This window comes from Crinia signifera, unplaced genomic scaffold (assembly GCF_055691185.1).
Source record: "Crinia signifera unplaced genomic scaffold, ASM5569118v1 HAP2_SCAFFOLD_722, whole genome shotgun sequence".
In the NCBI taxonomy this organism is placed as follows: domain Eukaryota; kingdom Metazoa; phylum Chordata; class Amphibia; order Anura; family Myobatrachidae; genus Crinia; species Crinia signifera.
Window position 1 is genome coordinate 19 of NW_028142624.1, and position 17986 is coordinate 18004.

General features: G+C 51.7%; 1 protein-coding gene across 1 annotated transcript in view; it reads right to left on the reverse strand.

Moving 5' to 3' along the window:
- Positions 1-972: 972 nt before the first annotated feature.
- The window catches only part of LOC146056014 (tyrosine-protein kinase STYK1-like), a 42196-nt gene continuing 25182 nt past the window's right edge, over positions 973-17986 (reverse strand). Inside the window, exons 7-10 of the mRNA XM_083168345.1 lie at positions 16945-17162; positions 16068-16108; positions 13827-13923; positions 973-1351 (exon numbers count right to left, since the gene is read on the reverse strand). Of these exons, the coding sequence (XP_083024471.1) occupies positions 1177-1351; positions 13827-13923; positions 16068-16108; positions 16945-17162 (531 nt within the window). The 3' untranslated portion in view covers positions 973-1176. The remainder of the gene's footprint in view (positions 1352-13826; positions 13924-16067; positions 16109-16944; positions 17163-17986) is intronic.

Genomic DNA, 17986 nt, shown 5'->3' on the forward strand with positions numbered 1-17986 from the left:
CTACAATACATCCATACCACTTTCACTGGAAGGACAGGCCACATATACACTACAATACATCCATACCACATACACTGGAAGGACAGGCCACATATACACTACAATACATCCATACCACATACACTGGAAGGACAGGCCACATATACACTACAATATATCCATATCCACATCCACTGGAAGGACAGGCCACATATACGCTACAATACATCCATACCACCTCCGCTTAAAGGACAGGCCACATAAACACTACAAATACATCCATACCACATACGCTGGGTGGACAGGCACATATACACTACAATACATCCATACCACATTAGCTGGGTGGACAGGCCACATACACACTACAATACATCCATACCACTTTCACTGGAAGGACAGGCCACATATACACTACAATACATCCATACCACTTTCACTGGAAGGACAGGCCACATATACACTACAATACATCCATACCACATACACTGGAAGGACAGGCCACATATACACTACAATACATCCATACCACATACACTGGAAGGACAGGCCACATATACACTACAATATATCCATACCACATCCACTGGAAGGACAGGCCACATATACGCTACAATACATCCATACCACCTCCGCTTAAAGGACAGGCCACATAAACACTACAATACATCCATACCACATACGCTGGGTGGACAGGCCACATATACACTACAATACATCCATACCACATTAGCTGGGTGGACAGGCCACATACACACTACAATACATCCATACCACATACGCTGGGTGGACAGGCACATATACACTACAATACATCCATACCACATACGCTGGGTGGACAGGCCACATACACACTACAATACATCCATACCACATACGCTGGGTGGACAGGCCACATATACACTACAATACATCCATACCACATACGCTGGGTGGACAGGCCACATACACACTACCCCCTCCTACTGAAATACATTACCAGCCACCCGACCTTCCTCAGCTTTATTCCACCTAAGTTATAAATACTACTTATACAGTATATCCAATATGTACATTCATCTCTCCATGTGTCCATGTCAGGGGACCCCTCCCACAGAGCAGGTAGGGCCACGTTCTCCACCCTCCGGTGTGGGCGCTCGGTCTACGGCTTAGAGAACATTAGGTCTTGGTCTTCTCAGAGACAGTCACTGACTGGTGTCATGATGATATCCCAGCCACACGCAAGTACTCGCTCCAGCTGAGAGTGTCCACGGGTGTGAGGGCTCTATGTCCATCAGCCGAGTCCATGGTCTTCTGCAGCTGTGCATTCACATCGGCCAGGAGCGGTCTCTTCTGTGCCTCCCACTGCCAGCACTGCATCATTATCTGGTACCTGCCGGGCACAAACCATACCAACATCAGTACTGGGATCATGCCACGCACATGCGGTGTACTGTCATTACTGGGAACATGCCACGCACATACATGGGACACGTGGTGTACTGTCATTACTGGGAACATGCCACGCACATACATGGGACACGTGGTGTACTGTCATTACTGGGAACATGCCACGCACATACATGGGACACGCAGTGTACTGCCGTTACTGAGAACATGCCACGCATATAAATGGGGCATGCATTGTACTGTCATGAATAGTGCAGGTCATTACTGGAAACATGCCATGCACACATATGGGACATACGGTGTACTGTCATTACTGGAAACATGCCATGCACACATATGGGACACACGGTGTACTGTCATTACTGGGAACATGCCATGCACATACATGGGAAACGCAGTGTATGGTAACTAATAGTAGGACATGCCACATATGTATGGGACATGCGGTGTACGGTCATTACTGGGATAGTGCCGCGCACACGGGACACGCAGTGTAGGTCATTACTGGGAACATACCACACACACATGAGGGACACACGGTGTACTGTCATTACTGGGAACATGCCACGCACATACATGGGACACATGGTGTACTGTCATTACTGGGAACATGCCACGCACATACATGGGACACACAGTGTACGGTCACTTATAGTGAAGGTCATTACTGGGAACATGCCACACACATATATGGGACACATGGTGTACTATGTGTAATATGTGTATGTAATATGTATAAGGGTCTCTACCTTCCATAATGGGGGGGGGGATCTGCCTGGTGTAATATGTATAAGGGTCTCTACCTTCCATAATGGGGGTGGGGGTGTCTGCCTGGTGTAATATGTATAAGGGTCTCTACCTTCCATAATGGGGGGGGATATGCCTGGTGTAATATGTATAAGGGTCTCTACCTTCCATAATGGGGGGGGGGGGATCTGCATGGTGTAATATGTATAAGGGTCTCTACCTTCCATAATGGGGGGGGGATCTGCCTGGTGTAATATGTATAAGGGTCTCTACCTTCCATAATGGGGGGGGGGGGGGATCTGCCTGGTGTAATATGTATAAGGGGCTCTAATTTCCAAATGGCGGGGGGGGGGGGGGGGGGGGGAAATCTGCCTGGTGTAATATGTATAAGGGTCTCTACCTTCCATAATGGGGGGGGGGGGATCTGCCTGGTGTAATATGTATAAGGGGCTCTACCTTCCAAATGGGGGGGGGGGGGAATCTGCCTGGTGTAATATGTATAAGGGGCTGTACCTTCCAAATGGGGGGGGGGGATCTGCCTGGTGTAATATGTATAAGGGTCTCTACCTTCCATAATGGGGGGGGGGATCTGCCTGGTGTAATATGTATAAGGGGCTCTACCCAGGGCCGGCGCCACCACTAGGCAGCTCTAGGCATTTGCCTAGGGCGCCAGCCACTGGAGGGTGGTAATGTAGGAGCCGGACTGGAGGCAAAGCCTGGGGGTAGGCTCCCCTGACAGGGTTTGTAGGGAGCTGACTAGCTGGACAGTCATAGAAGAGGGGTGTCTAAGGAGAGGGTCATAGGGGAGGGGCTTAACGGGGTGTAGTAAGGGTATATAAGCAGAGTGCAGGCAGGAAATAGGGGTCACTGGGAGATTTTCTGAACAGCTAAGCAGCACTGCATCTCCCATGGCTTCCCCAAACGCTGATGCTGAGGTATCTGCAGCGCTGGCTGCCCTCAGGGAGGCAGCAGGCACCAGAGGGACAGAGTGGCTGCAGCAGCAGATGTCAGGTCTGCTGGGGGGACTGGGAGCAGCAACGCAGGAGGCTGCTCCAGCGGGCGCACGGCCTCGGAGGTCCAGGCCTCCGGAGCGCTTCAGCCCATCTGTGTCCCCCAGGGTTCAGCGCCGTTCTAGGAGCCCCATCAGGGACCCTCCAGGCCAGGCTGCGGGCCGGGCACCTTCCGCCCGCAGGACCAGGTCTGGGAGGAATCCAACATGCAGGCGGAACCCTCCGCGCGGGGGGAACCCCCCCCCCCACGTGCAAGAAGATCCGGCGTTGCGTGGGTCTGGACCTGGAGCGGCGGGGCATGCGGGGCATGCTGCTGCCCAGCGCGGGTTGAGTCGTGCCAGGGGGGCAGAAGTACAGGCTGCGGACCGCAGGCCTGGTACTAGCGAGAGACGCACAGCTGGCTCCGCCTCCAATGAGGTCACGCCGGCTGGTGCTATACCTGAAGGTGGGGATGACAGGAGAAGAGAGATGGCAGCGTCAGCAGACGATGGAGAGATACCTGGTCCTTCTTCATCTGGGACCCGTCAGGACACTGGACCTGCGGCTGCTGGGTTCACAGCCCCCAGGCAGCCTGGTGAGTCTGTCTCTATGTCTATTAATGCTTTAGCACAAAGTCAGGGGGGGGAGGGTTAGCCCCCCAGGGGGAAATGAGTAGGGGCTTTACCGAATTATTGAGTGGTTTTGCAGATTGGCTGGTGGGTTTGCGGCAGGGGGCGGGGCCGTCCCCGGCGGCAGCATGGGCACCGCAGAATTCGGGCACACCAGCTAGCATTAGTGTGCCGGTCAGTAATAGTGTGCCTGTTAGCAGTGGGGTGCCGGTTAGCAGTGGGGTGCCGGTTAGCAGTGGGGTGCCGGTTAGCAGTGGGGTGCCGGGGAGCAGCGTGGTGCTGGTATCCGGCGGGGAGCAAAGCAGCAGCAGGGCAGGGGCTGAAGGGGGCAGTGTGGTGACGCAGGATGAGAGTGGGAGGCTTAGTGACACTGCGAAAGGGGAGGTGTATGTATGCTTTGAGGGGCCATTGGGGTACCTGAAGCAGGAGGTGAGGGAGAAGATTTGGAAAGGGGAATATGTGGATATATTTTCATTACTACCCTTAGAGCGTTTTTAACCTGGATAGGCCCCGCAAGGAGGAGAAAAAGGAGGAGGAGGAACGGCGGCGGTATCGGCTGATACCGCGGTCATTCACAAATTGGTTACAGGCATTTGCTATTTTAGCTAGTGTGATTGGGGAGAAGGCACCTGACAATTGTTCAGGCTTATTCTGTTACATGGATACGATAGGAGAGGCATACCGTGTGTACGGGGGCATGGCCTGGCTCAGGTATGATGAGCAGTTTAGGCAGAGGAAGGCGGTTCGCCCCAACATTCGTTGGGATCATAAGGATATTGCTTTATGGTTAAAGGTAACGGCCCCCATAAAAAGTGGGCAGCCCTTTCGTGGGGATGGGGGGGGGGCCGAGAGAGGCCACAAGCGGGACGGCCATGCAGAAGGGACTCTGCTTTGCCTTCAACGACGGGGTCATGCCGGTTTGGAGCAAAATGCAAATTCAAGCATGAATGTTCATCATGTGGAGGGAACCATGGGGCAAATAAATGCTTCAGAGGGAAGTCCCGAGACAGTAGTTCAAAAGGGGGCGACACCAGTTCGGCTGGAAAGGATGCTGGGTTATCTGCGTAGGTATCCTGACCAGCGGACAGCCGCCTTGTTGGAGGAGGGGTTTAGGGAAGGTTTTAAGATACCTTCTGACGTGCAGGTGTCAGGGAGTTTTAGGAGGAATTTGAAGTCTGCTAGGGAGCATCCTGAAGTGGTGCAGGAAAAACTGTTTAAGGAGGTGCAGCTGGGTCGTATGGCCGGACCGATTAGGGCGGCACCGTGGCCAGATTTGATAGTCTCTCCGTTGGGGGTGGTGCCAAAAAAGGAGGCGAACAAGTTTCGTCTGATACACCATTTATCCTTCCCAAAAGGGGCGTCGGTCAATGATGGCATTGACCCCGACATCTGCTCGGTGGTTTATACATCCTTTGATGCGGCCGTTAAGTGGGTGAAGCGGTTTGGGAAAGGGGCCATGTTGGCAAAGACTGATATTGAATCGGCATTCCGGTTGCTGCCTGTTCATCCAACCAGTTTGCGCTTGTTGGGATGTTGTTGGGATGGGGAGTTTTTTGTTGATCGTTGTTTACCGATGGGGTGCTCCTTGTCGTGTGCTTATTTTGAGGCCTTTAGTTCCTTTTTGGAGTGGGTGGTTAAGGATGTCTCTGGGTGCAGTTCAGTTATTCATTACCTAGATGATTTTTTATGTATTGGTCCCGGGGGACCGGTGTATGTGATTTATTGTTGAGGACTGTTGAAAGGGTGTCGGCAGACTTTGGGGGTCCCGCTTGCTCCGGGAAAGACGGAGGGCCCTGCGACTGTGATCAGTTTTTTGGGTATTGTCATTGATACTGTGAATATGGAGTGTCGCTTGCCTGAAGAAAAGTTACTGGGTTTGAAGGCCGAGGTAGGGAGGGCGTTGCTGTTGAAGAAAATCAGATTGAGGGAATTACAGTCCTTGCTGGGTAAGTTGAATTTTGCGTGTCGCATTATGCCGATGGGCCGCATTTTCAGCAGGAGGCTGGCAGCAGCGACAGCAGGGGTGGTTCTTCCTCATCATTTTGTCAGATTAGGTAGTGAGTTGAAAGGGGACTTGCGGGTGTGGGCATCTTTTCTGGAAACCTTTAATGGCAGGGCGTTGTGGATGTCAGACACGTACGTGGCTACAGAGCTAGACCTTTTCACAGACGCCGCTGGGAGTGGCGGTTTTGGGGCTTATTGCCAGGGACATTGGTGTGTGGGCCGGTGGCCGGAGTCTTGGGTGCAGAGAGGCTTGGTTAAAAATTTAGCATTGTTGGAATTGTTTCCTATTTTGGTAGCAGTAGTTGTTTGGGGTGAGCTGTTCCGCGATAGGAAGATTTGTTTTTACTGCGATAATTTGGGGGTGGTCATGGCTATTAATCAATTGTCGGCATCTTCACCTCCGGTGGTTACTATTTTGCAGCAGTTGGTATTGGAATGTCTGGCTTTGAATTTGTGGGTTGTGGCTAGGCACGTTCCCGGTGTCTCTAACGGCATTGCGGATTCTTTATCTCGTTCACAGTGGGAACGATTCCGGGAGTTGGCGCCAGAGGCGGACAGGGAGGGGACCGGGTTCCCGAGTCGGCTCTGGGCTCTGCTGGACGGGTAGTCGATTAGCTCATCAGGGAATCCTTGGCCCCAAATACATGGTCGGCATACAACCAGGAATGGCGGAGCTGGTTAGAATGGCGTGAGGTAGTAGGTTTGAAAGAGGATGATGACGAGTTGGCTGTCTTGCTATACATAGGCCATTGTAAGGAGATTGGTTGGTCAGTGGCTAAGATCACGCGCTGTATGGCGGGCTTAGCTTTTGGGTTTCGTGCAGGTGGGAGGCCTGATGTCACAAAGAATTTCCTGATTGCGCAGGCTTTAAAAGGCTGGAGAAAAGGACATGTAGTACAGGATCAGAGAAGGCCGGTGTCCTTCCAGTTGTTGCAGAATATGGGCAGGAAGTTGGGTGAGGTCTGTAGTTCCAATTTCGAGAAAAGGTTGTTTGGGGTAGCCTTTTCGCTTGCCTTCTTCGGGGCACTGCGGATTGGTGAACTCGTGAGTCCAAGCGTCTCCAGGCCGGGAGGTTTGTTAGGGGAGGATGTGGATTTATACTCGGATAGGGTGGAGCTAGTGGTGAGGAGGTCTAAGACGGATCAATTAGGGAGGGGGAAGAAGGTAGTTCTCTTCTCTGTACCGGGCTCAGATATGTGCCCGGTAGCACGGCTGAGGATATTTAAGGAAGTCAAGAGTGGGCAGAGAAAGGGATCCTTTGCTGATGCATGCGAATGGGTCCTTTTTATCACGGTTCCAGTTCACAAGCGTGTTTAGAGCAGTCCTGCGGACGTTGGGCCTCAAGGGGGAGGAATACGCGGGTCACTCTTTCCGCATCGGGGCCGCAACTGAGGCTGCTAGGATGGGTTTGGGAGATGAGCTGATTAAGCGCATTGGGCGATGGGAATCGTCTCGTTTTCGTTCATATGTTCGTTTAGGGGATTGTTGAGGCTGATTGTGTTCTTTCTAATTTTAGGGCATCCCCCGTGCCTGATTTGGATTTTAGGACATTCATATGTCTTTTGGGGAGCTTTGCGGGCTGATGTCAGACCGAACGGCCGCCAGCTAGGTTTGGATAGAGAGGAGGCAGTGGTTCGATGGCTGGGGAAGCGCGGTATGGTATGGAGTGGAATGTTACAGGAATTTCACCGTTTTGTTCGGCTCGATAGGGCTCCCGACATATTAGTGTTGCACGTGGGAGGGAATGACCTTGGGAGCAGACCATTTAGGGAGTTGATACGGGATATCAAGTTTGATCTCCTACGTTTATGGGCAATGTTTCCAGAGGTGATCACAGTTTGGTCGGATATTGTGCCGCGCCGTTATTGGAGGGATGCAAGGTCGGCTGACAAGATCATTAAGGCACGGATAAAAGTCAACAGGGCAATTGGGCGTTTTATGGCTAGAAACGGCGCGGTGGTGGTGAGGCACAGGGAACTTGAGTCTGGTGCCGGTGCTTTTTGGAGAGGAGACGGTGTGCATTTGAACGCTGTAGGGATCGATGTTTGGTCCTTGGGACTACAGGAAGGGATAGAAACAGCGTTCCGGATGTGGGGGGGTCGCCCGGGGTCAAGGGCTTAACCCCGTGCTTGGTGGCGGAGGGGGGTCCTCGAGGTTGGTGGCATTGAGGCTTAATTATGCGGCGGGGAGGGCCCCATGAGGGGGCTGGACTCCCCTGGGTGAGGCTAATTAATGAGCACTGGGTGTTGACAATTGATGCCCTCGAGCCAATCGCTATCGGCTGGGGGTAACAACTCCTGGAAGTGCTTAGAGGTGTGGATTGATTTATTGAGGGCCTCGGGGACCACCTTCCGTGGGGAATGTTTTTGATTATTGTTAATTTTGTATTGTTTCAATAAAGATGGCTGCTGTGGCCAATTTTATCCAACAAGAGAGTTATGTCATTTGTGGGGGGATAATTGGGCACAGCGATTAGACAATACCCTGTCATGTAGGAGCCGGACTGGAGGCAAAGCCTGGGGGTAGGCTCCCCTGACAGGGTTTGTAGGGAGCTGACTAGCTGGACAGTCATAGAAGGGGTGTCTAAGGAGAGGGTCATAGGGGGAGGGGCTTAACGGGGTGTAGTAAGGGTATATAAGCAGAGTGCAGGCAGGAAATAGGGGTCACTGGGAGATTTTTCTGAACAGCTCCCACCCTCCCTCCCTAATTTTATAATTTTTAGGAAGAATTATTGATAGGTTGTCTTTTGTCACAGTGGCCTGTGCGGAGGGGGGTCCTCGAGGTTGGTGGCATTGAGGCTTAATTATGCGGCGGGGAGGGCCCCATGAGGGGGCTGGACTCCCCTGGGTGAGGCTAATTAATGAGCACTGGGTGTTGACAATTGGTGCCCTCGAGCCAATCGCTATCGGCTGGGGGTAACAAATCCTGGAAGTGCTTAGAGGTGTGGATTGATTTATTGAGGGCCTCGGGGACCACCTTCCGTGGGGAATGTTTTTGATTATTGTTAATTTTGTATTGTTTCAATAAAGATGGCTGCTGTGGCCAATTTTATCCAACAAGAGAGTTATGTCATTTGTGGGGGGATAATTGGGCACAGCGATTAGACAATACCCTGTCATGAGCTGCTTGGAGGAACAGCAGCAGGAAGGGTCCTGACTCCCGTCGGTGCTGAGGAGAGGAGGAGGAAAGTACTGTCCTGGGAGCAGGTGAGTGAGCCTACCCCCACCCCTGGAGCCCACATTGACCCCCCTGGAGCTGCGGCCATCGCCGCATCTCTAACCGCACCCCCGCCTGGAGGCAGATGTGGCCACATCTCCCTCCAGCAACCCCCCCCCTCCACGACCGAGTGTAGCAGCGGCGGACCCATTACCCCACCTGGAGCCGGTGAGCACCGGGGAGCCCCGCATCGCCTGGGGCGCTCTGGTGCCTTGCACCAGCACTGGCTCTACCTTCCATAATGGGGGGGGATCTGCCTGGTGTAATATGTATAAGGGGCTCTACCTTCCATAATGGGGGGATCTGCCTGGTGTAATATGTATAAGGGGCTCTACCTTCCATAATGGGGGGGGGGGGAATGGGGGGTTTGCCTGGTGTAGCATGTAACAACCCATCAGGCTTTCTGATTCCCTTACCTCCTTCAAGCGCTCCCTCAAAACCCACTTCTTCCGACTAGCCTATCCCTCCTCCTAACCTCTTTTGATCCTCCTATCCTGCCTCCGTTCCCCTCCGTTCCTACTTATCCTGTTTTTCGTTCGTCCACCCACCTATTTTTTAGTATGTTAACTCTTATGAGTAGGGTCCTCCTTCCTCACATACTCACCCTACCTCTTTACCTCACCTGTGCTCCTGCCCTGTTCTTCCCTTCCTCTACTTCATCTTCAGTCTCCTCGACAATTTACACACCTACTTCTGAACTGATGCTGATTTTATTTCTACCAGCTATACCCCTATTTATGCTGTATTTTATCAACACAGCCTGTACGTTACCTTGTAATTTGTTTTTTGTTTGCTATGTACGGCGCTGCGGACACTTTGTCGCGCCTTATAAATAAACGTACTACTACTACTACTACAAGGTTTCTGACTGACGTCAGGTGTAATGGAGGCTCTGCCTGTCCTAACAAGTAACAGTGCTCTGGCTGGCATAATGTGTACCAGCGGTCTCTGCCTGGTGTAACGTCTAACGGGGACTCTGCCTGGCATAAAGTGTAGTGGGGGCTCTACCTGGCATAACGTCTATTGGGCCTCTTCCTGGCAAATGTGTAATGAGGGCTTTACCTGCGCAGTGTGTAGAAGTGGCAAGGGGTGGTGTAATGTGAATTAGTACTATCATGTGGACATGCGCGCCCCCCCCCCCCCCCCAGTAGCCGGATAATGAGACTATAAGTGCCCTTCCTAGCGTTTGCTGATAATAGCCGAGACATTTATTACAGGCACCAGGACTGACATGAGAAGGGATCTCCTGCCCCCTAGTGGTGCTTGTGTAATTGCAGCCATATACAGCAGTGGGCAGAGCGGATAGGTTAGACAGAGGCCAGTGAATCAGGTCAGTGGTAGGTCTATGAGGGCCCTAACAATAAAAGTGATATCATTTATCAGTCAGCGGAGCGATTGGGAGCAATTAATTTAGAAAGAAGACATAGAACCCAAATCCAACACCAAGGGCCTGATTCTGGGCGAAGATCGCAGCTTACAGAGTCACAAAACGCTTGTACGTGCCGCAACTACAACCGACTCCCCCCCCCCCATATCCCCCTGTACGTGCCGGCAGCAGGAGAAATCATTCGGCGACCATCGTAACAACAAGAATTGGTCACCGGCCATCAAATGATTTCTCCTGGGCTCACAATATGTCAGTGGGGACGGGCAGGGGCTGAGGTCATGTGACCTGTATAGTACTGGAGAGGGTGGGGGGATATGTGACACGTATAGTACTGGAGAGGGTGGGGGGATATGTGACATGTATAGTACTGGAGAGGGTGGGGGGATATGTGACACGTATAGTACTGGAGAGGGTGGGGGGATATGAGACATGTATAGTACTGGAGAGGGCGGGAGCTGAGGTCATGTGACCTGTATAGTACTGGAGAGGGCGGGGGCTGAGGTCATGTGACCTGTATAGTACTGGAGAGGGTGGGGGGATATGTGACAGGTATAGTACAGGAGAGGGTGGGGGGATATGTGACACGTATAGTACTGGAGAGGGTGGGGGGGATATGTGACACGTATAGTACTGGAGAGGGTGGGGGGATATGTGACACGTATAGTACTGTAGAGGGTGGGGAGATATGTGACCTGTATAGTACTAGAGAGGGTGGGGGGATATGTGACACGTATAGTACTGGAGAGGGTGGGGGGGATATGTGACACGTATAGTACTGGAGAGGGTGGGGAGATATGTGACACGTATAGTACTGGAGAGGGTGGGGGGATATGTGACACGTATAGTACTGGAGAGGGTGGGGGAAATATGTGACACGTATAGTACAGGAGAGGGTGGGGGGTTATGTGACATGTATAGTACTGGAGAGGGTGGGGGGATATGTGACACGTATAGTACTGGAGAGGGTGGGGGGATATGTGACATGTATACTACTGGAGAGGGTGGGGGGATATGTGACACGTATAGTACTGGAGAGGGCGGGGGCTGAGGTCATGTGACACGTATAGTACTGGAGAGGGTGGGGGATATGTGACACGTATAGTACTGGAGAGGGTGGGGGGGATATGTGACACGTATAGTACTGGAGAGGGTGGGGGATATGTGACACGTATAGTACTGGAGAGGGTGGGGGATATGTGACACGTATAGTACTGGAGAGAGTGGGGGGAATATGTGACACGTATAGTACTGGAGAGAGTGGGGGGGATATGTGACACGTATAGTACTGGAGAGGGCGGGGGCTGAGGTCATGTGACACGTATAGTACTGGAGAGGGTGGGGGGATATGTGACATGTATAGTACTGGAGAGGGTGGGGGGATATGTGACATGTATAGTACTGGAGAGGGTGGGGGATATGTGACACGTATAGTACTGGAGAGAGTGGGGGGGATATGTGACACGTATAGTACTGGAGAGAGTGGGGGGGATATGTGACACGTATAGTACTGGAGAGAGTGGGGGGGATATGTGACACGTATAGTACTGGAACGGGCGGGGGCTGAGGTCATGTGATCTGTATAGTACTGGAGAGGGCGGGGGGGATATGTGACACGTATAGTACTGGAGAGGGTGGGGGGATATGTGACATGTATAGTACTGGAGAGAGTGGGGGGGATATGTGACACGTATAGTACTGGAGAGGGCGGGGGGATATGTGACACGTATAGTACTGGAGCGGGCGGGGGCTAAGGTCATGTGATCTGTATAGTACTGGAGAGGGCGGGGGCTGCGGTCATGTGATCTGTATAGTACTGGAGAGGGTGGGGGGATATGTGACACATATAGTACTGGAGAGGGTGGGGGGATATGTGACACGTATAGTACTGGAGAGGGTAGGGGGATATGTGACATGTATAGTACTGGAGAGAGTGGGGGGGATATGTGACACGTATAGTACTGGAGCGGGCGGGGGCTAAGGTCATGTGATCTGTATAGTACTGGAGAGGGCGGGGGCTGCGGTCATGTGATCTGTATAGTACTGGAGAGGGTGGGGGGATATGTGACACATATAGTACTGGAGAGGGTGGGGGGATATGTGACACGTATAGTACTGGAGAGGGTGGGGGGATATGTGACATGTATAGTACTGGAGAGGGTGGGGAGATATGTGACACGTATAGTACTGGAGAGGGTGGGGGATATGTGTCATGTATACTACTGGAGAGGGTGGGGGGGATATGTGACACGTATAGTACTGGAGAGGGTGGGGGGATATGTGACATGTATAGTACTGGAGAGGGTGGGGAGATATGTGACACGTATAGTACTGGAGAGGGTGGGGGGATATGTGTCATGTATACTACTGGAGAGGGTGGGGGGGATATGTGACACGTATAGTACTGGAGAGGGTGGGGGGATATGTGACACGTATAGTACTGGAGAGGGTGGGGGAGTATGTGACAGGTATAGTACTGGGGGGGATATGTGACATGTATAGTACTGGAGAGGGTGGGGTGGTATGTGACAGGTATAGTACTGGGGGGGATATGTGACATGTATAGTACTGGAGAGGGTGGGGGAGATATGTGACACGTATAGTACTGGAGAGGGTGGGGGGATATGTGACACGTATAGTACTGGAGAGGGTGGGGGGATATGTGACACGTATAGTACTGGAGAGGGTGGGGGGATAAGTGACACGTATAGTACTGGAGAGGGTGGGGGGGATATGTGACACGTATAGTACTGGAGAGGGTGGGGGGATATGTGACACGTATAGTACTGGAGAGGGTGGGGGGATAGGTCACATGTATAGTACTGGAGAGGGTGGGGGGATATGTGACACGTATAGTACAGGAGAGGGTGGGGGGATATGTGACATGTATAGTACTGGAGAGGGTGGGGGGATATGTGACCTGTATAGTACTGGAGAGGGTGGGGGGGATATGTGACCTGTATAGTACTGGAGAGGGTGGGGGGATATGTGACACGTATAGTACTGGAGAGGGTGGGGGGATATGTGACCTGTATAGTACTGGAGAGGGTGGGGGGATATGTGACATGTATATTACTGGAGAGGGTGGGGGGATATGTCACATGTATAGTACTGGAGAGGGTGGGGGGGATAGGTCACATGTATAGTACTGGAGAGGGTGGGGGGATAGGTCACATGTATAGTACTGGAAAGGGTGGGGGGATATGTGACATGTATAGTACTGGAGAGGGTGGGGGGGATATGTCACATGTATAGTACTGGAGAGGGTGGGGGGGATATGTGACATGTATAGTACTGGAGAGAGTGGGGGATATGTAACATGTATAGTACTGGAGAGGGTGGGGGGATATGTGACCTGTATAGTACTGGAGAGAGTGGGAGGGGGTGTATGTCACATGTATAGTACTAAAGAAGGTGGGGGGTTCCAGCACAGGAATAATCCTTGGTGTGGGGGGCAGTCACGTGACACGGGATGTACCCAGGACTCACAGCTGGTCTCCACATTGCCGCGGTTGCTCCATTCGGTGTTTCTTCTGCAGTTTTTGCAGCACCTCTGCGGGATCCAGCGCTGGATATGGCGGGGAACCTGCGTCACATACAGAACATACGTGTAGGATCAGCAGTGTGAGAGACACACGGACAGATTCATTTTCTGGTTTTATCACTTTAATTATAAAGGGGCCCATTCATGATCACTAATTGGCCTATTCGTAACTATGGGCCTGATGGGGCGGAGTAATATTAGGTGAAATGTACGACATCTTCGCATAGTACCCAGAGCCCAGAGCCTTCCTATGGGTACCGAAGAGACCAGTGCAATATAATCTCCAGGTAGATCGCTGAGTAATATATAATCTCCCGGCAGAGTGCTGGGTGCAATATAATCTCCAGGCAGAGCGCTGAGTAATATATAATCTCCCGGCAGAGTGCTGGGTGCAATATAATCTCCCGCTGGGTGCGATATAATCTCAGGGCAGAGTGCTGGGTGCGATATAATCTCCAGGAAGAGTGCTGGGTGCAATATAATCTCCAGCTGGGTGCAATATAATCTCAGGGCAGAGTGCCTGGGTGCGATATTATTTCTCCCGGCAGAGCGCTGGGTGTGATATAATCTCAGAGCAGAGCGCTGGGTGTGATATAATCTCAGAGCAGAGCGCTGGGGGGGATATAATCTCAGAGCAGAGCGCTGGGGGGGATATAATTTCAGAGCAGAGCGCTGGGGGGGATATAATCTCAGAGCAGAGCGCTGGGTGTGATATAATCTCAGGGCAGAGCACTGGGGGGGATATAATCTCAGAGCAGAGCACTGGGGGGGATATAATCTCAGGGCAGAGCACTGGGGGGGGGGGGATATAATCTCAGAGCAGAGCGCTGGGTGTGATATAATCTCAGAGCAGAGCGCTGGGTGTGATATAATCTCAGAGCAGAGCGCTGGGGGGGGGATATAATCTCAGAGCAGAGCGCTGGGTGTGATATAATCTCAGAGCAGAGCGCTGGGGGGGATATAATCTCAGAGCAGAGCGCTGGGGGGGGTATAATCTCAGAGCAGAGCGCTGGGGGGGATATAATCTCAGAGCAGAGCACTGGGGGGGATATAATCACAGGGCAGAGCACTGGGGGGATATAATCTCAGAGCAGAGCACTGGGGGGGGATATAATCTCAGAGCAGAGCGCTGGGTGTGATATAATCTCAGAGCAGAGCACTGGGGGGGGGGATATAATCTCAGAGCAGAGCGCTGGGTGTGATATAATCTCAGAGCAGAGCGCTGGGTGTGATATAATCTCAGAGCAGAGCGCTGGGTGTGATATAATCTCAGAGCAGAGCGCTGGGTGTGATATAATCTCAGAGCAGAGCGCTGGGGGGGATATAATCTCAGAGCAGAGCACTGGGGGGGGATATAATCTCAGAGCAGAGCACTGGGGGGGGGATATAATCACAGGGCAGAGCACTGGGGGGATATAATCTCAGAGCAGAGCAGTGGGGGGATATAATCTCAGAGCAGAGCGCTGGGTGTGATATAATCTCAGAGCAGAGCGCTGGGTGTGATATAATCTCAGAGCAGAGCGCTGGGGGGGATATAATCTCAGAGCAGAGCGCTGGGGGGGATATAATCTCAGAGCAGAGCGCTGGGGGGGATATAATCTCAGAGCAGAGCGCTGGGGGGGGATTTAATCTCAGAGCAGAGCGCTGGGGGGGATTTAATCTCAGAGCAGAGCGCTGGGTGTGATATAATCTCAGAGCAGAGCACTGGGGGGGATATAATCTCAGAGCAGAGCGCTGGGGGGGATATAATCTCAGAGCAGAGCGCTGGGGGGGATTTAATCTCAGAGCAGAGCGCTGGGGGGGATTTAGTCTCAGAGCAGAGCGCTGGGGGGGTATAATCTATGGGCAATTTGCTGGGTGAGATATAGGGGGTTATTCTGGTTCACTCGCAAAGGCAAATACACTCTCAGATGGACAAAGTTATAGGTGCCCACACACTACAATGATTTCTGTTCAGATTTCCGATATATCGTCCAATGCTTATTTAAGGAGTTATTTCTGGCAGTTGAGCTTCCATGCACCCTCATTGTCTCCTGCACAGCGGCATTATACAGCCAGGTTTTAGCTCGGACCTTGTTCTCCCTACCTATCTATCCTCTGTAACTATAGCTGGGGGAATGTGTGACTATATATAGGGACAATACACAGCAAAAACAGGGACAACGCAGTCACAGACAGCGACTTACCTAATGTGATCAGCTCGTACAGCAGGATCCCGAACGACCACCTTAATGAGGCAGAGGAGACACAGTGAGCACTCCCAGCTGGGATTTCTACCAATAATCTGCCATATCCCATTCATGCTGGTGTATATATTATACTTATACAGATAAGTCATTCTCTCATATTATAATTTTATAAATATTCATATACATTTTTAAAAAAAAAAAAATTCTATGTCTTCATTTACTGTTTGTATCATTTATTAAAGAGTAATAAGTAATGTTCAGTAATGATAACATTTTTGTGATGAAGTGCAGTGTTGTACTTCACTTTCTGTGACAGATTTGAGATCTCCCATGCTGAATCTCCCATTATGAATCTCTGACACAAGTCTCTCTGTATGTGGCTCATTGTCTGAAATGAGCCACAAGAGTGAAATCTCTTGTGCTGAATCTCCCGTTATGTATCTCTGGCACACATCTCTGCGTATGTAGGGCCCTTAAGACCCATGTTGTGCTATTGTGCACATTTTAAATAAATATTTATTTTTTACATATAAGAAAAAAGTTTTGCGTACGTACAGGAAAACAGTCGCTGAACCCCTATTCCTCATTTCCAATTTCCACAGAACACCCACTACCAGGGTGTTTATACTTAGGGGATAGCTGACGCCCTAAAGCTATAAGGGCGTACCTGCACGTCTCCGTGGTCACCCTCTGCAATATAACCCAGAGAGGTTCGACAGCCATATTAGGACACAAGTGGCGCCTTATATTATTCTCTTTTTCATATATATATATATATATATATATATATATATATATATATATATATATATATATATACATATACACACATACACACACACTCTGGATACGTTCTCAGTGTTCATTTACTCACACATCGCCCTTCTCTGTGACATTCGCCCCTCTCAGCCGCTCTGGTGACTGCCACTTCAGGGGTACGCGGGCAGCTCTCCGTGCAGGAACAGAGCCAGTCCGGTACTGTATGGCGGCCAGGCCCAGAGCGCACAGCCGGACGCTCATGTCTTCGTGGATAAGGACATTGCACGCGGCCACGTATCCGTGTACTAGATCATGTGTCCTGGTCAGGTATTCCTGGGAACAGAAGGGTCAGAGGTCACCGACATGTGTCTGTAGAACTACAATCCCCAGCATGCCCTGTCAGCCAGAAGCTGCGTAGCATGACGGGATCTGGCAACCTCAGTGGGAACATCCCTATTGCCCGGCAGGTGCGGTATATCCGACATTCCAAATATAGACACCATAATGTGGCCAATATTTACACAACCAAAATGTGGCCATGGATCGAATGTGTGCCCTCCTGCTGGTGTACAGTCGTGTGCCCTTCCCTGCATCCTTCTCCTGGCGTAAAGCCGCGCGCCCTTCCTACGTTGCGTTCAGCCGCACTCCCTTCCACCCTTGCTTCCCCCTTTGTGTACAGCCACGTGCCCTTCCCCATCAATGTACAGCTGCGCACTTTTCCCCTTTGTGTACAGCCGCACGCCCCTCTCCTGTTGCGTACAGCCACGTGCCTCTCCCCTGTTGCAAATAGCCACGCGCCCCTCCCCCATTGCATAAGCCATGTGCCCTTCCCCACTGCATACAGCCACGTGACCCTCCTCTGTTGTGTACAGCCATGTGCTCTCCCCTGTTGTGTACAGCCATGTGCCCTCCCCTGTTGTGTACAGCCATGTGCTCTCCCCTGTTGTGTACAGCCATGCGCCCCTCCCCCATTGTGTACAGCCACGCACCCCTCCCATGTTGTGTATAGCCATGCGCCCCTCCCCCATTGTGTACAGCCACGCACCCCTCCCATGTTGTGTATAGCCATGCGCCCCTCCCATGTTGTGTATAGCCATGCGCCCCTCCCATGTTGTGTATAGCCATGCGCCCCTCCCATGTTGTGTATAGCCATGCGC